General features: G+C 48.9%; 8 protein-coding genes across 8 annotated transcripts; 6 read left to right on the top strand and 2 right to left on the bottom strand.

The window, feature by feature from the left end:
- Positions 1-1,488: 1,488 nt before the first annotated feature.
- On the top strand, positions 1,489-8,132 carry N7479_006242 (glutamate synthase (NADH); the record flags this gene model as incomplete). The annotated part of the gene is made up of 6 exons (XM_057253937.1): positions 1,489-1,664; positions 1,742-1,782; positions 1,848-1,972; positions 2,029-5,193; positions 5,264-7,926; positions 7,991-8,132. 6 exons carry the CDS (start codon positions 1,489-1,491, stop codon positions 8,130-8,132), a joined length of 6,312 nt encoding a protein of 2,103 aa, XP_057107799.1.
- Positions 8,133-8,787: 655 nt separating this feature from the next.
- Positions 8,788-9,339, top strand: N7479_006243 (uncharacterized protein; the record flags this gene model as incomplete). The annotated part of the gene is made up of 1 exon (XM_057253938.1): positions 8,788-9,339. One exon carries the CDS (start codon positions 8,788-8,790, stop codon positions 9,337-9,339), a length of 552 nt encoding a protein of 183 aa, XP_057107800.1.
- Positions 9,340-9,958: 619 nt separating this feature from the next.
- On the bottom strand, positions 9,959-10,579 carry N7479_006244 (EMI1 family protein; the record flags this gene model as incomplete). Its single annotated transcript, XM_057253939.1, has 1 exon — positions 9,959-10,579. One exon carries the CDS (start codon positions 10,577-10,579, stop codon positions 9,959-9,961), a length of 621 nt encoding a protein of 206 aa, XP_057107801.1.
- Positions 10,580-10,793: 214 nt separating this feature from the next.
- On the top strand, positions 10,794-13,388 carry yme2 (uncharacterized protein; the record flags this gene model as incomplete). The annotated part of the gene is made up of 3 exons (XM_057253940.1): positions 10,794-10,983; positions 11,036-12,781; positions 12,832-13,388. The coding sequence occupies 3 exons, from the start codon at positions 10,794-10,796 to the stop codon at positions 13,386-13,388; spliced, it is 2,493 nt and encodes an 830-aa protein (XP_057107802.1).
- A 605-nt stretch (positions 13,389-13,993) lies between these two features.
- N7479_006246 (uncharacterized protein) lies at positions 13,994-15,763 on the top strand (the record flags this gene model as incomplete). Its single annotated transcript, XM_057253941.1, has 2 exons — positions 13,994-14,244; positions 14,296-15,763. 2 exons carry the CDS (start codon positions 13,994-13,996, stop codon positions 15,761-15,763), a joined length of 1,719 nt encoding a protein of 572 aa, XP_057107803.1.
- A 239-nt stretch (positions 15,764-16,002) lies between these two features.
- On the top strand, positions 16,003-21,082 carry N7479_006247 (Dihydroxy-acid/6-phosphogluconate dehydratase; the record flags this gene model as incomplete). Its single annotated transcript, XM_057253942.1, has 11 exons — positions 16,003-16,408; positions 16,469-16,680; positions 16,751-17,919; positions 18,101-18,213; positions 18,274-18,431; positions 18,486-18,637; positions 18,696-19,648; positions 19,698-19,832; positions 19,893-20,024; positions 20,081-20,376; positions 20,429-21,082. The coding sequence occupies 11 exons, from the start codon at positions 16,003-16,005 to the stop codon at positions 21,080-21,082; spliced, it is 4,380 nt and encodes a 1,459-aa protein (XP_057107804.1).
- Positions 21,083-21,357: 275 nt separating this feature from the next.
- On the top strand, positions 21,358-22,415 carry N7479_006248 (uncharacterized protein; the record flags this gene model as incomplete). Its single annotated transcript, XM_057253943.1, has 2 exons — positions 21,358-21,622; positions 21,682-22,415. 2 exons carry the CDS (start codon positions 21,358-21,360, stop codon positions 22,413-22,415), a joined length of 999 nt encoding a protein of 332 aa, XP_057107805.1.
- A 581-nt stretch (positions 22,416-22,996) lies between these two features.
- N7479_006249 (putative tetracycline transporter) lies at positions 22,997-24,421 on the bottom strand (the record flags this gene model as incomplete). The annotated part of the gene is made up of 2 exons (XM_057253944.1): positions 22,997-24,289; positions 24,353-24,421. The coding sequence occupies 2 exons, from the start codon at positions 24,419-24,421 to the stop codon at positions 22,997-22,999; spliced, it is 1,362 nt and encodes a 453-aa protein (XP_057107806.1).
- Between the last annotated feature and the right edge of the window lie 117 nt (positions 24,422-24,538).

Raw genomic sequence — 24,538 nt, forward strand, 5'->3', positions numbered from 1 at the left:
AAGTTTGTACCTTTTGAAGACGGAAAATGGCCAAACCCGCCAAATCCGCAAACGGTCTAAGGGCCCGAAATCGGGCTATGCATCTACATAGCCAAGAAGTGATAGAGAGGGGAAACCCGGAACAGGGGACTATCAAGGTTGGCCGTTGTCGGAATGTTATGGGAACATGGAGTACTACCGTTACAACATACAATATACAGGCAATGTATTTATGCATTTCCATGTCCAATTAACGAATTAACAATTTACTACATATACTAATATGGTTTTTTTTTTTTTTTTTTTTGATTTTGAATTTGAATTTGAAGATATCCTTTACCTAGTTTAAATTGGTACTTTTGATTTTGATTTAGTGCTTTTTTTTTTTTCCAGGTCCTGCAGAGAGAAAGGTAAGCAGACTAAATGCAAAGCGGCTACCAAATATTGGATTAAGCACTGCATCTTCGCCCCACTAGGAAGTGCGCCCATTCACTTGGGTCTCCAACATGTGAGGATTGCCTTATTTAGGAATTCAAGTTATGTATATATATATATATATATATATATAGATATAAAAATATATAAAATATACATTGTAGTATACCTAAGTATAAACTAACCATTGTATACGGAGTACGGAGTACTTATATATGGAATGAACTCTGATCTTTTATGGGGCATATGGACCTATGGGGCCGCCCGGCCCACTGACCTTGTTTTCTCTGAGCTTTGGACCAAGTAAACTAGATATATAATACCTATATAGTAGTTATTATAAGGTATATGGAATACTATGTTATATATAAGATGATATATAAGAGTAAATACTATATATGTATACATCTAGTACTCCCCGTACTTAAAGTTAATTGACGTAGTAAAGAGCTAACCCTTTGTAAATACTTCACTCTCATTGGTTGACTGATGCTTATCTTGAGATGATTTGCACTCCGTAATCATAATGATTATGACTTTTTTTTTTCTTTCTGCTGTTTCCGTCTATGTGTCTACTTAGAGTCCATATGGTCAAAATAATATGGAAATATCAAATATCAGTTAGTCAAGTGTGAGATGTTCACAGTTTCTATGCTGTAGCTTTCCACATTTCCTTTCTTTGGACCTCCCCTTGCCGTTCTCTTGGCTGCTTTCACCTAGCAATTTGCCACGGTAAACTCCCCACCATTGTAATTTTCCCTTTTTGGGTGCATCGGGGGAGGGCTTGCAATCCCCGGACCTGTTGTCCCGCCGTAATCGCCCTTTCCCCCCCCCCCCCTTCCCCCTTCTCTCCCCTCCCCCTCCTTTTATTCTTTTAGTTCTCCTTCTGCCTTTCCCCCCTCTTCTATCTTCAACTCTTTCGCAGAAGCTGGGTGACCATTCACACGTTTGTTCCTCCCTCACCCGCACTGCGACACCCTGTGACGACATAACCAACCCCCAAATCGGTGGGGACTTCCTAGAACCAATCCCCTTCAGTTACCATTCCATCCTCTGTCGGTCCTCGGCGGAAGAATGGGTCTTAACTTGGAGGAGCTCTATGGTAAAGATATAATTGAAGAACAGGCTCCTCATGAATATTCTCAGTACCAACCCAAGAAGGGTTATGGCTGGGCCAATGCTCTACCAGAGCGGCAAGGTCTGTACGACCCTGAATATGAGAAGGATGCCTGTGGTGTAGGCTTCGCAGCGTGAGTGGAACCCCCTCTTAAGATTGGCTCCTTCCCAATTGGAGGCATGAGAACCTCCATTCTGACGGACAAACCAGTCATATCAAGGGCAAGCCAAGCCACAAGATTGTTAGCGATGGTGAGTGCTAGTTTGCTGTTCTTTGAAATCATAATGTCAGAACAAGGCTGATAGCAATTGAATAGCCCGCAATCTGTTGTGCAATATGACCCACCGAGGCGCCGTTGGCTCAGACGCACGGGACGGTGACGGTGCTGGTGTGATGACCAGTATTCCACACAAGTTCTTCATTAAGAACTTTTCCCGTGAGGTGGGCGTTGATCTCCCCCGTTGGGACAATATGCTGTCGGCAACTTGTTCTTCAAGCCCGACGAGGAGGCCCTCAAGCAGTCCATAGCGAGTTTTGAGGAACTGGCTATGACACTTGGCTTGCGCGTTCTTGGATGGCGTGAAGTGCCACGGGATTCAACTATTCTTGGTCCCGCTGCACTATCTCGAGAGCCCATTATTATGCAACCGTTTGTGGTCCTGAAATCGGCATATGGTGAAGGCAACAAGCCGGAGATCACTGACACTGAAAAGTTTGATGAGAGAACCTTTGAGCTTCAGCTATACGTTCTACGAAAGCGTGCCACTCATGTCATTGGTCTTGGAAACTGGTTCTATCTTTGCTCTCTCAGCAACCGGAACATCGTCTACAAGGGTCAACTCTCTCCCGTTCAAGTGTACACGTACTACCACGATTTAGTGAACGTAGACTACGAGGGCCACTTTGCCCTGGTGCACTCTCGGTTCTCTACAAACACATTCCCATCCTGGGATCGTGCCCAGCCCTTACGATGGGCCGCCCATAACGGTGAAATTAACACCTTGCGAGGAAATAAAAACTGGATGCGCGCACGAGAGGGTGTCCTGCGGTCAGATGTCTTCGGTGACGAGCTTGACAAGCTGTATCCCATTGTTGAGGATGGTGGTTCCGACTCAGCTGCATTCGATAACGTGCTTGAACTACTCATGATCAACGGCGTTCTGTCTCTTCCAGAGGCAGTGATGATTATGATTCCGGAGGCCTGGCAGGACAATCCAGCCATGGATCCAGCCAAGTCCGCTTTCTATGAGTGGGCTGCCTGTCAGATGGAGCCTTGGGATGGCCCGGCTCTTTTCACTTTCTCCGATGGACGCTACTGCGGTGCTAACCTTGACCGTAACGGTCTCCGTCCCTGCCGTTTCTACGTAATGGACGACGATCGCATCGTCTGTGCTTCCGAGGTCGGTGCTATTGATATTGACCCCGAGAGAGTCGTTCAAAAGGGCCGCTTACAACCTGGAAAGATGCTGCTGGTTGATACCGTGGCTGGGCGGATCATTGATGACGCTGAGCTCAAGCAGACTGTTGCCCGCCGCCAGGACTTTGCAGGCTGGTTGAACAAGGGGCTTTTGAAGCTCCCCGCCATCAATGAGATGTTACTTGACTCCAACGTTGATCTTTCTTTTACCTTGGATAATAATACAATTCAGAATGACCCTCGCCTCCGAGCATTCGGGTACTCATTTGAACAGGTCAGTTTGATTCTTGGCCCTATGGCCGCGGACTCCAAGGAAGCCTTGGGCTCTATGGGTAATGATGCACCTCTCGCCTGTATTGCCCAACAGCCTCGCCTCCTCTACGAGTACTTCCGCCAGCTCTTTGCTCAGGTCACCAATCCTCCCATTGACCCTATCAGAGAGGCTGTAGTTATGTCTCTCGAATGTTACGTCGGTCCTCAGGGAAACCTGCTGGAAATGGATCCTTCGCAATGCCACCGTCTGCGTCTGCCCTCTCCGATTCTGAGCATTCCCGAGTTCAATGCTTTGAAGAATGTCAACATGGTCCACAAGGATTGGACTGTGCGGACCATCGATATCACCTTCGAGAAGAGCAAGGGCACTGCTGGTTATATTGAAGCGCTTGATTCCATCTGCGATGGTGCCACCGAAGCTATCCAGAATGGCGACAAGGTCATCATTCTCTCTGACCGTGCTACGTCCGCGGACCGGGTTGCAGTCTCCGCCTTGTTGGCTACCGGTCTGGTGCACCACCATCTCGTCCGAAACAAGTGGAGATCGCTTGCCGCCATCGCAGTTGAAACTGCAGAGGCTCGTGAGGTCCACCACCACTGTGTTCTGCTAGGATATGGTGCCGACGCCATCAACCCTTATCTGGCTCTGGAATGTATCCTCAAGATGAACCGGGAGAAATTGATCCGCAAGGACATCCCCGATGAGAAGGTTGTTCAAAATTATAAGTCATCCTGTGATGGTGGTATCCTAAAGGTCATGAGTAAGATGGGTATCTCTACTCTCCAGTCCTACAAGGGTGCCCAGATTTTCGAAGCCCTTGGCATCGATGACAGCGTTATCGATCGCTGCTTCACGGGTACTGCCAGTCGCATCCGTGGTATCACATTTGATCTGATTGCCCAGGATGCTTTCGCCTTCCACGAGCGCGGTTACCCTTCGCGTCCAATTGTCGAAGTTCCTGGTCTGCCCGAATCAGGCGAATACCACTGGCGTGATGGAGGAGAGGCCCATATCAACGACCCCACCAGTATTGCCAACGTGCAGGATGCCGTTCGCACCAAGAACGACAAGTCCTACGAGGCCTATGCTAAGTCCGCACATGAGCAGATCAAGAACTGTACCCTGCGTGGAATGCTGGACTTCGATTTTGACCAGCGAACCCCTATTCCCATTGACCAGGTCGAGCCTTGGACCGAAATTGTACGCCGCTTCGTGACCGGTGCCATGTCCTACGGGTCTATCTCCATGGAATCCCACTCTACAATTGCCATTGCCATGAACCGTTTGGGCGGCAAGTCCAACACTGGTGAGGGTGGTGAAGATGCCGAGCGTAGCAAGAGAATGGAGAACGGCGACACGATGCGGTCCGCAATCAAACAGATTGCTTCTGGTCGTTTCGGTGTTACATCCAACTACCTAGCCGATGCTGATGAACTGCAGATCAAGATGGCCCAGGGTGCCAAGCCCGGTGAGGGTGGTGAATTACCCGGCCACAAGGTCGTCGGCCCCATTGCTCGCACTCGGTTCTCCACACCGGGAGTCGGTCTTATCTCCCCACCCCCGCACCACGACATCTACTCGATTGAAGATCTGAAGCAGCTTATCTACGATCTCAAGTGCTCTAACCCCCGAGCTCGTGTCTCCGTCAAGCTTGTATCTGAGGTTGGTGTTGGTATTGTCGCCTCTGGTGTAGCCAAGGCCAAGGCTGATCACATCTTAATCTCTGGTCATGATGGTGGCACCGGTGCCTCGCGCTGGACCGGTATCAAGTATGCCGGTCTTCCTTGGGAATTGGGTCTTGCGGAGACTCATCAAACCCTGGTTTTGAACGATCTTCGTGGTCGTGTTGTGGTCCAGACTGATGGCCAAATTCGTACCGGCCGTGACCTTGCCATCGCCTGTTTGCTTGGAGCGGAAGAATATGGGTTTGCCACAACTCCTTTGATCGCATTAGGATGTATTATGATGAGAGTGAGTACATATCCACTGTCTGATTTCCTAACGAGCGGCCTATTAACAAATATATATTTTTCTCCCTTAGAAATGTCACCTAAATACTTGCCCCGTTGGTATCGCAACCCAGGATCCTGAACTGAGGCAGAAATTCAAGGGTACGCCGGAGCATGTTATCAACTTCTTCTACTATGTTGCCAACGAGATGCGGGCTATCATGGCCAAACTCGGTGTTCGCTCAGTCAACGAGATGGTCGGTCGCGCTGAGCTGCTCAAAGTCCGGGACGACATTCGGAATGTCAAGCAGGAACGAATCGACCTGTCACTCATCTTGACCCCCGCTCACTCACTTCGCCCTGGGGTCGCTACCTACAATGTTCGCAAGCAGGACCACCGCCTTCACACCCGTTTGGACAATAAATTGATTGCTGAATCGGAGCTTGCTCTCGAGAAGGGTTTACCCTGCCGAATTGAGTGTGATATCGTTAACACCGACCGTGCTCTGGGTGCTACTCTCTCTTATCAGATCAGCAGACGTTATGGCGAAGCTGGTCTTCCACAGGATACCATCCACGCGAACATTAAGGGCTCTGCGGGTCAGTCCTTTGGTGCCTTCCTCGCCCCCGGTGTCACCCTTGAGCTTGAGGGTGATGCCAACGACTATGTCGGCAAGGGTCTCTCTGGTGGCCGTCTTATCGTCTATCCCCCACGTGGAGCCGCATTCAAGGCCGAGGAAAACGTCATCGTTGGTAACACCTGTCTTTACGGTGCCACCCGCGGAACTTGCTACTTCCGTGGTATGGCTGCTGAGCGTTTTGCTGTCCGCAACTCCGGTGCCACTGTTGTCGTTGAGGGTGTTGGTGACCACGGATGTGAGTACATGACTGGTGGCCGTGTACTCAATCTCGGACCTACTGGCCGTAACTTTGCCGCTGGTATGTCTGGTGGTATTGCTTATGTTCTGGATAAGAATCAGGACTTCCATTCCAAGGTCAACTTGGAGATGGTTGAGATCTCCAGTATTGAAGACCCATCCGAGATTGCCTTTGTTCGTGGGTTGGTTGAAGATCACCACCATTACACTGGCTCCGAGTTGGCTGCTCGCATCCTGCTCGACTTTACTCGTGCTCTTCCCCACTTCGTCAAGGTTCTGCCAACCGACTACAAGCGCGTCATGGAGGAAGAGGCTGCCAAGGCGGAGGCTGCGAAGAAGGCCGAATTCACTCTTCCTCAGCTTCCCAGCACTCCGATCAAAGCCGAGAAGGCTAAGACCGAGGATTCCAAAAAGATAGACTTGCTGGATATTGAAGACAGCATTAGCGATTCGAAGACCGAGAAGAAGCGATCCGCATTGATCTTGGACAAAACAAGAGGTTTCATGAAGTACAGCCGCCGCAGCGAAAAGTATCGCAACGCGACAACCCGTACTCGCGACTGGGGCGAGATCTCCCACCGTCTCAGCGAGGATGAGCTCAAGTACCAGTCTGCCCGTTGTATGGACTGTGGTGTTCCTTTCTGCCAGTCCGACACCGGCTGCCCCATCTCTAACATCATTCCTAAGTGGAACGAGTTGGTTTTCCAATGCCAGTGGCAAGATGCTTTGAACCGTCTGCTCATGACCAACAACTTCCCCGAGTTCACCGGTCGTGTCTGCCCTGCACCTTGCGAAGGCTCCTGTGTTCTAGGCATCAACGAAGACCCCGTTGGTATCAAATCCATCGAATGCGCGATCATTGACCGTGGATTTGAGATGGGCTGGATGGTTCCATGCCCTCCTAAGACTCGTTCTGGCAAGACCATTGCTATCATCGGCTCTGGACCTGCTGGCTTGGCTGCTGCGGATCAGCTTAACCGCGCTGGTCACAGTGTCACCGTTTACGAGCGTGCAGATCGAATGGGTGGTCTTCTCATGTATGGTATCCCCAACATGAAGCTTGACAAGAAGGTTGTCCAGCGCCGCATCGACCTCATGGCCGCTGAAGGTATCAAGTTCGTTGCGAGCACTGCTGTTGGCCCTGACTGCGAGGTTTCTCTACAATCCCTCCGTGCCACAAATGACGCTGTCATTATTGCCACTGGTGCCACTGTTGCGCGTGATCTCAAAGTCGCTGGTCGCGAATTGGATGGCGTACACTTTGCTATGCAGTTCCTGCATAAGAACACCAAGTCCCTCCTCGACTCTGGTCTTTCGGATGGCGAATATATATCTGCTAAGGACAAGCATGTCGTCGTCATCGGTGGCGGTGATACTGGCAACGATTGTATTGGTACCTCGGTCCGTCACGGTGCTAAGTCGGTGACCAACTTCGAGTTGCTGCCCCAGCCTCCCCCAGAGCGTGCCCGCGACAATCCCTGGCCTCAGTGGCCTCGTATCTACCGTGTCGACTATGGTCACACCGAGGTCAAGACGCACATGGGCAAGGACCCGCGTGAGTACTGTGTCATGTCGACCGAGTTCGTCGACGATGGCAAAAACTGCGTCAAGGGCATCAACACTGTCCGAGTTGAGTGGACAAAGAGCGCTACTGGCGGATGGGATATGAAGACTGTGGAGGGCAGCGAGCAATTCTTCCCCGCTGACCTTGTCCTCCTCTCTATGGGATTCTTGGGCCCCGAGGATCGTGTCTTAGGTGAACAGATTGAGCTTGATCCTCGCAAGAACATCAAGACTCCTCCCGGCCATTACTCGACCAACATTCCTGGTGTTTATGCGGCAGGTGACTGTCGCCGTGGACAGTCTTTGATTGTCTGGTGAGTTTTTTTTTTTTTTTTTAATCTAATTCTTATAACTAGAAATCTACTAATATAACAACAGGGGTATCAACGAAGGTCGCCAGTGTGCTCGCGAGGTGGATACTTTCCTCAGCGGAACCAGCTCCCAGCTCCCAGTCACCGGTGGTATCGTCCGTCGTCCTGCCATTGACTCCGTCCCCCAGCCCACTGAGATTGCTGCTTAATCGGGTGATATAGGGCATGTTTACGACTTTGACGGCCATTATCACGATAAAAATTTCAGTTTGGTGGGGAAAAGTTCATCAGATGGGATAAGCTTGTGACTTAGACGGGATTCCATGGGGTTGTTTCTCTCTGCGTGAATGAAAAAGCCTCCAGTGCTGCGCTCTCTTAAATTTTGCTCTCTACATTTTATTCTATTCTATTGATTTTCATCTTTTGTTTTGTTTTTGTTTTTGTTTCTGCTTCTGCTTCAGCGTTTGTTTTCCCTCTTCTGTTTTTTCTACCCCCGAGTTTGCAAGGTGTTTAGAGCGTCTGCCATTTGATAATCTCTCTTTTCTACTGTACATAGCTTTTCTGCAAATCCGACTATGTTCTATCATTATTTCAAATTCATCTATAAAGCTAGATACCTCGTTTTCTTCTGAGGATCTCTTATGTCTTTGTGTGAAAGAACAAAGAACTGAAGTGTCAACAATGCCTTTCTGCTTCTTTTCTTTGGTAACTTCCGCTAAGATATGTGTGGGCTGATAGCTCAACTATATAATCGTCCTTATATCCCTTGCTTTTTTTCGGGTCATTCCATTCCATTTATTCATTTTAACTAATATCCAGCAGCTTACCCATTTTACAGGTTTACAGGTCCTATCCGTCGCACACATGGCCAGCGAAGCCAATAAGACAACCGAGGCCGCGAGCGACCTCAACCCAAACGGCTTCATCACTGACCGCAAGGTCGACGGCGAGCGACGTTCCATCCGTCACTATAATGAGGGCCGAGTATCTGGGCGTGGTAGGAGTGTTGAGGCTAGTCTCCGAACAAAGATGCACAAAAACTTCATAGGGACCGGAGGTCGCGCCAGGCCTCCCACTTCCCATCCCAGGGACGTGTCTGGCCGATCTACTCCAGCTGCTGCGTCGGATCCAGCTGAGGTTGCCAATATCACTGCCGCCATGGCCAAGCTCACTGTTGACCATCCCACTAGCCTCAAGGTAAAGAGACTCAGCAAGAAGTTGAACCTCGATGCCGATCCGGGGATTGAGACTGTCACTCTGCGAAAGGTCACTTCTTCATCTGTAGCTAGTATGGCCTCCTCTACGCGCAGCACGGGCACCAACAGTTCCGTCATTGCTAGGATTGCGGATATTGAAGATCGAGTAAGGAAGCACATCAAGACACAGCTCCACCGTATAAAGGAGGAAGATGAGTAGAATAACAGAATGAAATCCTGGATTGAGAAACTAAAGAATTGGAGAACATCACCTTGGTTACCTGTCTTCCATTGAATGCTAACTTGTCGAATGGTTCTTGGCAATAGGTCTTATAAGCTTGCTGTGAAGTTAGGCCTTTATGTGTACGGCGGCTACCCACAGCTTCCCAGTCTATGCCCGTCACAATGAACGAATTGGGGTAAGTAGGATTCGGTTCCTCTTTCATATCCCGAGACATGTATTTTGTGTCTATCGATTTTGAAATCGTTGCTGAGTCCTTCTACTAAATTTCTTTTTAGGTCAATGTGGCATTTCTTGAAGCATCTCTTGAGGCGTTGTGAATCAATTAATCTATTTCGGCATTATTCTCCCCTTTCAGTAGAACTTTATAGATCGTGGAGCATAATTATAGAGCCCGCATAAAGACATATTCAAGAAATTTAGAGCATACAATGTCACAAGAAACAGCCTCTAAAGCGCTATATGTAGATCTGCTGGGTCATCCATATGACCATCACAGGGGAAATGGAGAGTATCATATTATACATGAGTCAATGAAACAAAATGGTGTATATATACATATCGTAACGAGGAGAGAAGAGGGAAACAAGAAGGGACATCATGAAACCGCCTGTTCAGCCTGTTGTTTCGCTGCTTCATCTTCAGCCTTCATCTCTTGCCACATTGCGGCAAAATCTCCCTTGAATGACTCTTTAGCTGGGTCTAGCCGCACATCCCAGACATCCTCACTGCTGGGACCCGTCTTGTACTTAATCGACTTCTTCCGGTTGTGGTCTCGGATCTCTCTCCTGCGCAAATCTTCCGGCCAAGTTCGTGTCTTCATGCACAGCCATAAGTTATCCCAGTGATCGCTGCATGACCGTAATTCTCCATATCGGTAAACATTCACAAATTGGCCTCCAAAGGACTGACAGAAAAAGGCGTAGTCGAAGGCATTGCGGCAGGACATGGTATCTTGGTAGAGAGACTCGGGAGAGATAGGTGATGAAGGTAGTTGGGATTCTGACGGTGGATGGCTATCAGGGGTCAGGCCCGTTCGCTTTGAGAGCGATGCATCCTCGGCTCTGAGATCGGCCAGAATTTGGTTGAATTCCAAGTCGGCTTGTTCGTCGGGGGTCAAGGTCTTCGATGGTGCATTCTGTTTTGCTGGTTCCGTAGGAATTGTGGATGGAATATCCTTGGGAGTGTCCTTGAGACTTGATCCCCACAGCCAGCCCATTTTGATTTGTAAGAGGAGAAAATTGGTGGATCTATCGCGATACTTTGAGATCGTGAGGTTATCTTTTTCGCCAGTGATCAAAATGTCAGTCATGTGACTTGGAGGTGATCTTATCACAAATCGACGTCATTAGTTTGGCACGTTTAAAACAACTTGATCGCTCTTCCCAACCTTTTTTTTTTTGTTCTCTATTCGGCATGTCTCTGTGACCAGAATGAGATCACTACCCTTATCAAGAGGCCCATTGGCCGTTCGGTCTCCGACACACTCTCATATAAGCGCCAATGCTTCCCGGGGGTGGAGACCTCCGCTCTGGGGACGCTCAACGATACGATGCACATCTTCTAGTATCAAATCGGGACATATCTCAGTAGGAGAAAACGAAGGGATTATCTATGTCAACAGTGAGCGCCAATTCATTGCAGACTATCATGTCTACCCACTAACTAACCCTAGATATATTTCCGCACCGATTACAATGGCTGTTGCGGGGACCCCTCAGCCACATTCAGCCTCTCGAGGGAATTGTAGCACGAGCCAACAGCCCAGAGCTAGCGGCAGCTGACCCGACTCGTATTGTTCAGCAAGCCTTGCCTAAAGATCTAGATCTGGAGATCAAAGAGGTCGTGACGAGATACAAAGAGGGAGGCGCATTCGTGAAGTATGCGCTCAAGTCGGATGTCAGTAATGAGAGTATCCAGAATGCAATCAAGGAACATCTCAAAACCAATCCCGTCAAACCCTGGTTCAATCCAATCCTGAAAGTCGATGCAGACCTTGTTCGTGGAACACCGTGGATCGAAGACCTCTATCGAATCCCAAGCCAGACCCTAAAGGTGGAATTCTTGCCAACTTCACCAGACAACACAGCGGCCGAATTAACCCAAGAGACCCTATACTCACTGTTCCGACCTTATGGAAAACTTCTGGATATCCAAACACAGCCCTCAGACTCGAAGGTCGAACCACGATATGCAATTCTGCGATTCGAGCGCCCTCGATTCGCTGTGATGGCAAGAAACTGCATGCACGGATTTATTGTTTCCGAAGAAGGAGGCGGTGGCAAGTCCGGTACAAGGTTCAAGATCAACTATGAGCGCAAGATCAAGCTGTTTATGATTAAGGATTGGATTTTGAATCATCCAAGGCTAGTAATCCCTGCTATAGCTGCTTTAATAGCTACTATAACGGTCATTATCTTCGATCCAATTCGCACATTCTTTATCACGCTCAAAATCAAGTCCTCGTTCCAGAGTGGAGAGAATACAGTCCTGCAGTGGGTTCGAGAACAAGCCAGCAAAGCGAACATGTTCTCATTTGGGAAACGAAAGTCAGATCCGCGAGGCCTGGCGGCCATCTGGGAAGACCGACAAAAAGAGATTTCGCAACTGAGAGCCTGGTTGACGGAGACTGCGGAGACCTTTATCGTTATTTATGGTCCTCGGGGCTCAGGGAAACGCGAGTTGACTTTGGAACAAGCTCTGAAAGAGCACAAGTATAAGGTCATCATTGACTGCAAGCAAATTCAAGATGCTCGGGGTGATACAGCCAAGATCTCACGAGCAGCTGCTCAGGTCGGTTACCGGCCTATCTTTTCTTGGATGAACAGCATCAGCAGCTTCATCGACCTTGCTGCACAAGGAATGATTGGTACCAAAGCTGGCTTCTCTGAGACACTAGATGCGCAGTTGAGCAAGATCTGGCAGAATACTGGTGTCGCCATGAAGCGAGTCGCCCTGGAAGGTAGACGAAAGGACGACAAAGATTTCAACATGTCCGAAGATGAATACCTAGAGGCCCATCCCGAAGTGAGACCTGTCGTTGTAATTGACAATTTCGCCTATGACCCGGAAGACAGTGTCGTGCTCGACAAACTTACCGAATGGGCGGCTGGCCTGACATCCGCAAACATTGCCCATGTCATCTTTTTGACGACTGATTCCTCTTTTGCAAAACCATTGAGCAAAGCCATGCCTAATCAAGTGTTCCGCACAATTGCTTTAGGTGACTGTTCTCTCGAAGTTGGTCGTCGTTTCGTGTTGAGTCATCTGGATGCAGAGGCAGGCGATGGTGACGATGAACAGAACGCAAGGCGCAAAGAGACACTTCGTGGCTTAGATTCTTGTATCAAAGTGCTGGGTGGTCGAGTTACTGACTTGGAGTTCATGGCTCATCGGATTGAGGCCGGAGAGACCCCTGAAGGCAAGTTTATCTTTTGCTTTACCCCGAGAATTCTATTAACCATTGTATAGCTGCCGTGGACCGTATTATTGAGCAATCGGCATCTGAAATTCTGAAGATCTTCATCCTTGGAACAGAGTCGATTGCACCTCAATGGACCCGTGAACAGGCGTGGCATCTGATCAAGTCTATCGCGCACTCCAAGGATGGAAACCTGTTGTACACCAAAGTCCTCCTCGAGGATATATTCAAGGATAACGGCGAGGCGACTCTCCGGGCACTTGAGCAAGCAGAGCTTATCTCCGTCGGAACCGATAAAGGATTCCCACGATATGTCAAGCCAGGAAAACCCGTGTATCGCGCTGCTTTCCAACGTCTGGTTGCGAACAAGACCCTGCAGGCCCGCCTTGATTTGCTAATTCTCTCACAGCTCATCAGCAACGAGAATTCAAGTATCACGAAGTATGAGGAGGAGCTGCAGGTCCTTGGCTCGCTCCCCAAATACCCTTGGGAGCTAACATCGCGGATTGAGTGGCTTCTGCGCAAAGTTCACGGATCTCAATCGAAGATTCTCAAGTATGAGGGTGAAAGTGCTGCATTGACAAAGGGTTTGCAGAAGGAGAATTGAGCTTTCAGCTATCCCATCCCAATAATCACTCCATTACTGGCAGCGTTGCATTCATCACCTTTGATTTAGTAATTTGATTTAGTAATTATAAGCAAGTCAAATATTATGCCGCGACACACCATGGTACTGAATTCCGCTCTTTATTTCATTAATTCATAGAACAGCTATTCTACAAGTTCAAATTTATCACCTGTAGATCTGTCGTTGGTCTCAGGGAGGTAAAAACACAAACCAGGTGATACATGTACCCACTTTGATCTGACTCTTCCCATCATGTCTCCGTATATAGAAAGAAATCACAGTCAAATTTGAAAATATTGCAAATCAATAAAAATCATGAACAAAAAATATGTTGTAGAACCCAGCTGCCCAGGCGATTAGTAAGCCAGAAGATGAGACCCGTGGACCCCAGCCTCTGTTTGCCATCGTGTCCCTTCACCTTTCACCTAGGATCATTAATTTGAAAATATCAGAAGTGAGTCAATTCGGATTTTTTATTGTCTGTTATACCCTCCCACATCACTCGACCCCTCGAGTGGGTGCACTGTAAAACTGCGGTCTCTTACATGACGGGGTCTGTTTTGGGCAACATTGATTCGACCACAATGGAGAGGTATGAAGCCCTGAGGCTTATACAGGCCTTCCGTGAGAAATATTTCGGTATACATTGGTCAACAATTTTTACTGTTGTGGTGGTCGTATGCATCACAACCCGGATTATCTCGGGGCTTCAAAGTCGACTTGAGCAAGGCCCTTCAAAATCGCAAAGAGTGCGACTAACACCTTATTGGTTTCCCTGGATTGGACATGGTCCTGCCTTATTATGGAACCATGTCACTTTCTTTACAAGAACTCGGTTTGTTTCCCACTATATTGCCATCTTACATGCCTACTAATAAGATTATAGAGAATCTATGGATGAGCCTGTCTTTGGCATTTACCTTCGAGGTGTGAAGTACAATGCTGTGGCTTCTCCATCTATGATGAAGATTGTTTTCTCTGCCAAAGCTGCTGAGCCAAACAACCAGGCTCTCGATCAGGCTCTGCAAAATGTCTTTGGCGACCGCAGCCTCATCTGCAATCTGGATTTGGATCGTAACCAAGGTGTTAATGACAAGGCCTCTACCATTCTCAACGAAGAGGCTTTTGTCACTGAAGCTTCATCTGCTATTGCCCGGTTGGTGCAGCGCGAAATGCCGAATCTGGTGAGCTTCTGTCGGAGCGTTGTTGACCAATACCCCTGGGAGCGTGGAATCAGTGGGGTTGAAGTTCCCGATGAAGAGGATCAGACAGTCTGCGAGGCCAATCTGTTTGCTCTTGTGAGCAATTTTATTGGTCACATCACTTCTACTTTCCTGATGGGTGATGCGTTCGTGGAGAATTTCCCTAATCTCTCAGAAGATCTTGGAAGAGTCGACGATTGCTTTCTGACATTGTTCGCCGGCGTTCCTCGCTGGGCCCCGCATCCAGCGGCTTCAGCAGGGCATGCAGCGAGTGACCGGCTTCGCCATATCTTTTCGGTCTTCCATCGAGCTTTTACTGCTTGGGACGATGGTATTGACGCCGGCATTGAACTGCGTGATCTTGAAGATGTCTCCGAACTGGTCAAAGATAGGATGCGGACTTTCCGCAAATTGGAGCTATCTCCAGGTGCCAGTGCTGCAGGGCACTTATCTCTGTATTATGATCTGATTGAACACACAACAAAGGTCACTTTTTGGACAATTACTCATCTCTTTGCCGAAACTTCCCTTCTCGATCAAGTCCGAAAAGAGATTGCTTTTTACGTGGTGGCCTCCAGACCGACTCGTGAGGAAACGGGCTTCCCCTTCGATGAACCTCCTCGTCTCTCTTTGGATATTGAAAAGGTACTCACATCTTGTCCGCTGTTCAAAGCATGTTACTATGAGGCTGTACGTCTTCATTCAGCAGGAATCTCATTTAAGAAGCTGGCGTCCGATGTGACTCTTTCCGAGTCGGCAGAAGAAGTCGCCTATGGCTTGACGGAGCCCCGTACATACAAGATTGCAAAGGGCGAAGATATCATTGTGCCCCATGGTGCCTATCACCACGATGCTCGGTACTTCTCAAACCCGGAGCAGTATGATCCACTACGATTTCTCGTGACTGATCCTGCAACGGGAAAACAACGGGCTGATCCAAGCATCCTTGCTCCATTTGCGGACGGTTTATATGGACCGACAAACAATGGATTTACCGAGCGAGCTATCTTGACTTTCACTGCTGGTATCGTGGCCTTATGGGAGATTGAGCCCACAAGTGGTAAATTCCTCTCAGTTCCAGGGCACAAGACTAGCTGGGGGGCTTTCCGACCGACTAAGGAGTTGCGGGTGAAGATGAAGCTGAGGGTATAGATTGCATGGAAACACTGCATGGCATTGTATTATAAAGAGCCTTATGAATTTAATTTTGTATGCAAACCACCCGGGACACATATACTCCCTCGGCTCGGATTAATATCCGGATCGGCCTTGCACCGATGACACCATCCATTAAGAAGAGGGGATCATCTAAGTCGCCGGATTGAGGTGGTTATAGTTCCTCGATAGTCTTTACAGAACTGCTGTTCAAATCGAAAACAAAACAAAACAAAATGGAACTTGACCCCAACGGAGACTACGATCTCACAACCCAAATCACTTCCACATCTGGATTTCGCCAAGGTCTGACATCCTATGGAGATGCTCATTTCTCCCTCTTTCTCCGCAAAGTCTTTATTAAGGCACTCGGATATTCAGAAGATGCCCTTTCACGTCCCATCGTGGGCATTATCAACACTTTCTCGGGGTTCAATCCCTGCCATGCCAACGTGCCACAGCTCATTGAAGCTGCTAAGCGCGGCGTACAACTCAATGGAGGACTGGCAATAGAATTCCCTACCATCAGTGTGGCCGAATCATTCTCGCATCCAACCAGCATGTTCTTGCGGAATCTTATGAGCATGGATACGGAGGAGATGATACGGGCACAGCCGTTGGATGCTTGTATAATGATCGGAGGTGAGTTCCATTTTAGCATTGGTTTCCTCTTACGTGGGAATATCCGCTGACAGACTTCAGGCTGTGATAAAACCGTCCCTGCTCAGTTGATGGGTGGCATCTCTGCCAATAAACCAATCCTACCACTTATCACCGGTCCAATGCTGCCAGGGAACCACCGTGGTCAGCGTATTGGAGCATGTACTGATTGCCGAAACAACTGGGCGGCTTTTCGAGCGAGTGAGATTGACGTCGAGGAAATTTTGGCCATTAATGAAGAACTTGCTCCAACGGTATGTGCAGATGCGCTCTCATCAGATGCAGGACCATGTAGTTCGCTAACCTCAATGGCTGCTCGTTCAGATAGGGACATGTGGTGTCATGGGAACTGCTAGTACGATGGCTTGTGTGACTGCTGCGTTGGGAATGATGCCGCTTCGGGGCGCAACTGCACCAGCAGTATCCTCCGCGAGATTGCGAATTGCCGAGGAGACTGGCGCAAATGCAGTTGTGATTGCAAAGTCTAAGAGAAAGCCACAAGAAATCTTGACGAAAGAATCGTTCTGGAATGCCATCACAGTGCTCCAGGCTATCGGGGGTTCGACAAATGCCGTTGTTCATCTGTTGGCTATTGCGAATAGGCATCCAGAATTGCAGGGAGTCATCACTTTAGATACTGTTGAGAAGATTGGCCGCAGAACTCCACTATTGATTGATCTCAAGCCGAGTGGAGATAACTATATGAATGATTTCCACAATGCAGGAGGCATGATGACGCTGTTGCAGGTGCTTCGCCCCCTGCTCCATTTATCTGCTATGACAATTACTGGACAAACTTTGGGTGAAGTTCTCGATACGTCCCACTCCAAGCGACTTTCCTTTGCGCAACAGATTATTCGGCCAATGTTTGACCCTTTATTTCCCGCGTCATCTCTGGCTGTACTGCGTGGCAATCTTGCCCCAGACGGAGCGGTAGTCAAAGCCTCGGCGTCAAAGTATCGGCACTTACTATCCCACACCGGACTAGCTGTAGTATTCGAGAATTCAGCCGACCTTGCTCGGCGGATCGATGATCCAAACCTAGTCGTGACGAAGGATAGTGTGCTGGTCCTGAAAAACATTGGTCCGGTTGGAAATCCAGGTATGCCGGAGGCCGGCCTTATACCAATTCCAAAGAAGCTAGCAGAGGCAGGAGTTAAGGATATGTTACGGCTTTCAGATGGTCGAATGTCGGGGACCGCAGGCGGAACCATTATCCTCCATATTTCGCCAGAAGCTGCGCTACCGGAGTCACCATTTGGCGTAGTGGAGACCGGTGACTTGATTATTTGTGATGTTGAGACTAGGAAGTTGCACTTTGAAGTACCCGAGGCAGTATTGCAGACTCGCATTGAGAAACGCAGACAGAGTCTTGTAGGAGAGACGCTGATAAGAAAGCAGAGGAGAGGCTACCGCGGGCTGTATGAGCGATCGGTGAATCAAGCGCAAGAGGGAGCAGACTTTGATTTCTTAACAGCCGGAGGTGCTAGCAAGTAGAATCTATTTTATATTCACATTCAATCTCCAGCTTTGATCCATCGAATTGTCCGGGGAAAGCGGCCCTTACCCTGAGCCCTGAGCCCTATCATACTACCAAATCGGGTTAAACCAATCAAGGCGCGTAACGCGGACGCGTCTGACCTTGTAGATCACTGGCCATTTGTGATCCACCAGATTAAGATCGAACGATGCTCCAGACTTGATTATTGCAATTCGATTGAATTTTCTACGTCAGGCCTCGTTTGCAATGAGTTTTGATCCTATTCGCCCACGGGGGCGCCCAGCTCGTGAGTCATGCTGATGATCCGGGAGATATAACAGTTACTGACAATGCTGCTTTCACATAGACACACCCGGCACAACGATACTGGCCTACACACCTGACGGAAAACGGATCATTACCGGTGGTTCCAACTCGGCAATTCGTATCTATACGGTCGGCGAAGATGGAGAACCCAAAACAATCGACGAAGGTATTGACGCGCATTTCGGCATTGGTGCAACGGTATGTTGGAATATAATACCCGGGATCCACTAAACGTACTGACGGGATTTCTAGAATAGGACTTTCATCATGGGTGCTGAGGATGGAACAGTCTGGAAATACGACATTATGTTGGGCAAGATGCAAAGCCTGCTTGTACGATGCGCTTTGCCGGTCAGGGACATTGCAGTGACAAGAGACGGACAATGGGTTGCAGTAGCAAGCGAGTAAGTATTGCAGGGATTGTGCCAGACAGCGGATTGGATGCTAACACCGGGGGGCCAGTGAACTCACAGTCAAGATCGTGAAAGTCGACGACATGACGCAAGTCAAGTATCTCCGGGAACAGTCCAAGGGAACGAAACATGTCACATTCGATCCTAGTGGCCGATATGCGTCAGTATCCGGAACGGATGGAATCCTCTATATATACTCCATGCACGAAGAGGAGCCGGAGCTAGTCCGCAAACTCGATGGAGTGATTCGACGACTAGACCCAGATTCCGAGGCGACATCGAGGGCAGTGTGGCATCCCGATGGTACTGCATTTGCTTCTGCCGAAGCAACCAGAGATATCTCTATCTACTCTACCTCCGAGTGGAAGAAAGAGAAAACATTTGCTGGTGGACATACTGGCGACATTACGGCCTTGAGCTGGGCCCCGAACGGATCTCTTCTGGCATCCGCAGCGACAGATGGATATATTGTGCTCTGGGAAGCAAAGACACAAAAGATTTTGCAGCGATACGACTTTGGAAACGTCATGAACTTATCCTGGCACCCGACCAAGAACTCGCTTTCGTTCACAACCTCAGACGGAGAGCTTTTCATCTACGATAACTTTGTGCCGAAAAATCACGAGTCTCTGTTACAGAAACCGCTGCAGGCTGCTCCTATCTTGCCCGGACCTCTAGGTGAGATCTCCAACAATGTTGGGCGAACCACACTGGCAGACCGGTCCAAGGAGGCCATTCAGCGAGCGGCGAGGAGAGGAACTCCAGACTCACTGGATGATATCCTTGGTGAAAATGATCAGATGATGGATTTTGTCGAGGATGATGATGGGGCTGGCTATGCCGATGAGGAGCTAAATCTGTATGGCAAGCGGCCAAACGATCATCTTGATGACCTTGGCGGCACTAGTAATAAGCGCCTTTACTATGGTTTTGAAAAGCCCAAGGCCCACCCGCCTCTTCAACCCGGTAGCACGCCTTGGGCTGGGAGTAGGAGATATCTCTGTATGTTCTTGTTCCAACTTCATTGAATTGGATTTGCTAACTTCGCCAGGCCTAAACTTGACGGGAGCTGTCTGGACAGTGGACCAGGAGACACACCACACTGTTACTGTGGAATTCTATGATCGAGAAGCCCATCGAGACTTCCACTTCACTGATCCATATATGTACGACAAAGCTTGTCTGAGTGAGTTTTCCGTCTGCCTTGTTGTGTTTTTGTGTTGGAATTTTGGCTGATCAAGTATAGATGACAACGGAACACTTTTTGCCAATAACCCTTCGGATGGTAGTCCAGCCATTATCTTCTACCGACCGCATGAGACGTGGACTGCGCGGGCGGACTGGCGGACTGAATTGCCCGAAGGAGAACAAATTCAAGGTAAGACTTGAAGGGGCTATACTCAATTTAATCATCCTACTGATACTCGTTATAAGCCCTGGCACTCAGTGATTCATATATTGTCGCTGTGACATCAAAGGACTATGTTCGGGTGTACACTCTCTTTGGAACTCCTTACAAGGTGTATCGACAGAAGAGTCCAGCCGTGACTTGCGCGGCCTGGCGTGACTACATTATGAGTATCGGAAACGGTCCTATAGGCGTTGATGGCCATACGACCTTACGATACACGGTGGAGAATGTTAAACGCGACGAGATTTGCCAGAACGAAGACATTGTCGCGCTTCCGGAAGGGGCTTCGCTACAGAGTGTTTTCTTCTCCGATAATGGGGTATGCGCCATCCAAACAGAAGAGTTGAATATGGAATTAACCATCTTATTAGGATCCTTGTATATATGACTCGACTGGCGTCCTACTAGTTCTGCAACACTGGCGCACATCCGGCCAAGCCCGATGGGTACCGCTCCTGGACACAAAGCAATTGGCACGTCTCGCAGGAGGACGGAAAGAAGAAACATACTGGCCAGTGGCTGTCGCACAAGACAAGTTCCACTGTATCATTCTCAAGGGTGGCGACAAGAGCCCTTACTTCCCGCGGCCGTTGCTCAGTGAATTCGACTTCCAGATCCCGGTTGCTAGCGCTATTCCGAAAGATTCTAGCGAATCCGAAGATACGGTAGCCGAGGGTGCCCGTTTCGAGGAATCATTCGTACGTGGAAACGTACTCTTGTCACTCTTCCGCGACCTTCTCTCCTCAACCAATGCGACGGCAAGCCAGCGCTCTGACTTGGCGCGGAGGGAGCTCGACTTGGATAAGAATTTGCTGCAGATGCTGGCCATCGAATGCAGGGAAGGCGAGGAACGTGGTATGAAGGCGCTGGAGCTGGTTGCCTTGATGACAGACCGCAACGGTAAGATGCTGGAAGCGGCCGCTAAGATTGCACAGCGTTATGGACGTGGTGTTTTAGAGGACAAGATCCGCGATTTGGCTGAACAACGTGTCATGGGAATGGGAGACGATGATGAACTGGCTTAAGGTTGGAATTCTTACGAATAATATGTTAAATTGGTCACTAGAATTTACGTCTATAGACCTGTAGACTTGGGAAACTATAGAGCTGTCATAAATTGTATGTACTATGTAGTGAATATAAGTATAAAATTGTATACCAGAGCATCGTGATTGGCTCTTGCAACGTCATTTCCCCGACTTCCCGACTCCGCGACCCCGAACAACTTCAACCTTCAACTTATCTACATGGCTTGACACCTAGGCAATATATTAGGACTGGACTGCTTCTGAAATGCAGAATGCCGAATTTGGTCTCTCTGCGCACGTCTCTTCCCAATCAGCCGAAGAGTCCTGTCTCTGGACGGCTTTTTGCTTCGGTTTCGCGACAGCGACTAGCGCAACCGCGCCATGGCCTTCTCAATGAGCCCTGGTTAGGTCCAGCTTCAGTTACACCTCTACCCACTACATACTTCTCCCCAGCTTGGGTGCGGAGGGAGGACCGTGAAGGTTCTCGGAGAACACATCACAAACCGCCAGATGAAAGAACTTTGAAACTCGGAAAAAGTGTGTACTTACTATTTCCTCATTCACTTTGAAAAAAGTCATCCAACTAACGATTGAAGCTTTACGAACCCTCTCACCCCTCTTACCGACCCTCTTGTACAACACCTTACCTACTGACATCCTCGCCCCGAGTGTCAACCTTCACCTATTCCCATCCACACATCCACACCTCCCGACTGTCAAAGGACGCACCCTCTATCGCGCAGCACTATGGACTGTCCCGGTAGCCTGGAGTAGCGTGCCACTAGTTGGCAATGTGAAATTACAAATTCTCAGCGAAAGGATCGTACGCGCCGGGACGCTGCTCGACCCCACACATCACGGCGACCACCACGACTGTGGCGATGAGCGCCTACTAGTACGATGGAAGACAGAGCCACGAACAGACAGCCGCCCCTTCCATGGCCCAGATTCTTCGACTGCCAATTCTACAAACCCCTCGAAAACTATGCCATCGTCAGAAAATAACCATCTCTCGGCTTCAACAAACGGCACCAACAAAGGCTTGAGTGTCCTTCTCGGTGGTGAAGAGCCGATTTTCAAGCTGTCAAAAGAAGAGCAATTCACCGGTATTTTTATCTTCTCTTTCGATGAGGAGGGTCGCATCCTGACTCATACTATTGAGCATGCCGATGAAGCGGACGGTTGGGACCGGACTGCTAAATTCGTGACTCTCACTGACTGGCTCATTGGCAAAGCGCGTGGCTCATTGGACCCGGCTGTCAATGCTGGACTTGCCATGGTGACTTCTGAAAATCATGGGTTTGCTTCTGGCAATGGCCGGAGATCGTGACTGCACCCTCATATTCGATCATTTCTCGAGTGAATCTTTTATTAAATGAAAAGAAAAAACCCCGAAGGCAATAAAAGAACGTACAATGACCGCTGTGTTTATGTATTCTTTTCTAACTCTTCGAGGTATTGTGTATTTCTTTTTGGTTGAATCTCTTTTTGATTCAAGGCGCAACGGCATGTGGTTATGAGTGCCGAACGATGGGCCATTTTGAACTCCTCTCTTTCACAAGGCTCTGTCTACTGACATCCTTGACGAATACTATCGCCACTCTTCTATGTATTATACCATGTACTCAATAAACTAAACCAATAATAAAATCACCTCTCATCCTCCCGTCAACTCTAGGGAAGTGCTGAAAGTCATGGCGCCTATGCGTTTCGGGATTCATTTCATGATTCACTCTGGCGTCTTAGGAGACTGAAGAATAAGGTAATAACTTCAAAGCGAAAATGATTTGAGTTTTTAAAAGAGTCGAGGCTGATACTATTCTCTCGGAAGGTTTGAAAAAGAGGGATAGTATAGGATCATCTTTATATTAAGCATGCTTCCTGCAATGTTTCTCTGTGTAACTATGTACATTACTCGGTTTTTTTGTGTACAACAGGCGACTTCAACAAGCTGAAAACAGCAACTGTAACGACACACATGGCGAACCCACCAGCAGTATAAGCAACCTCACGGCCAGCCCACCAAAACAGAGAACAGAACAGAATAGGACCAGCCGCTCTACCAGCCTGTCCCCATCCCCGCAAGCGGCCCATAACCACACCGCGATCTGCGTCCTGCGCTTCGAAGCTACCCAGGCTGTTGAGTGATGTGACAACTGTAGCAGTTGTTACCGCCAGCAGAGCACCGGCAGCATATAGACCGGAGGGCGAAGAAACGCGAGCAAGACAGAAGAATGAGACGGTACAGGTCACGATACCGGCGCGGAGGGTGATCAGTGGCGGAAGACGGCGCACCAGCGTACCCTGAAGGAGAGAGGCGACCAAGCCCATCAGGGATAAGAGACGTCCGTTTAATGCGGCAGGGCTGACAGTCGTAGCTGATCCCGCATAGAGAGTTGTAGTCAAGAAGGGGAGGGAGAACTCCAGACCGGAGAAGGGGAGGAGGAAGAGGAAATGGAGGGCATTGAGAAGGGCCGGGCTGTTTGTATGGGCACGCTTGGTGGAAGCACTGCTCTTTTCTTCTCTCTTCTTACTCGAGGCATCATTCTTCTCGGCGGAGATACTTTCGCCCTCCATCTGAAGCGTCGTGAAACGGGGATGCGTCTCAGGCAAACAGGCCCAAAGATACACAGTCTCAATAAAGATCAGAGCAAAAGACACAATCGCAGCGACGATGAATGGGTTCTCAGCAACCATATCAATACTACTGAGTGCCGCACCCAGCGCCGGCCCAAAAGTGAACGCGACACTAAAACAGGCTCCAACTAATGCCATGGAGGAGCCGCGGCGCTCCTCGTTTGTTATATCCGCCACTATGGCATTGGCCATTTGGACATTTGCCTCGCTTAGGCCGCCGACAATGCGACTGGCGAGGAATGTGCGGAAGTCCCTGGCCGACACCCACATGGCGACGCTTAAGAGGTTGCCTAGCATAGAGATGAGTAGGGCACGACGGCGGCCATAGCGGTCAGATAGGCGGCCTATGACGGGTGCAGCGAAGGCTTGGAGGAGGGAGAATAAAGAACCGAGGGCTCCACCGAGGAGTGCGATGTCATAGCGCGAGTCGATGGGGCGCGCAAAGGAGTTTTTGTAGGCGTTTAGGTAGTGGAAGATGCGGTTAAGGAGGGAATCCGGGGATGGATCTTGGGCGTGATAAAATGATAGCAAGGAAGGGAAGAGGGGCAGAATAAATGTGAAGGAGATCTAATGGCATTGTTAGTTTGAGTAAATGTGACTGTTGGCTTTAGAGGGGTATCTTGGTCTTACTAGATCGATCAATAAAGAGAATATTATCACCTTTAGCACCTCCTTACGTTGGGCGCCAGCGATAGCCATTCTTGCTGGCGCCGTATATACAATAAAAGATATAAGGACGGGGGAGATCAGAAGGAAAAATGTGCAGAATGACAAGAATTTTGAGAAGTTGACACTTGTACAAGAGAAAGAGTACAA

This window comes from Penicillium vulpinum, assembly GCF_028829585.1.
Source record: "Penicillium vulpinum strain IBT 29486 chromosome Unknown utg000003l_segment0_segment0, whole genome shotgun sequence".
NCBI classification, from domain to species: Eukaryota; Fungi; Ascomycota; class Eurotiomycetes; order Eurotiales; family Aspergillaceae; genus Penicillium; species Penicillium vulpinum.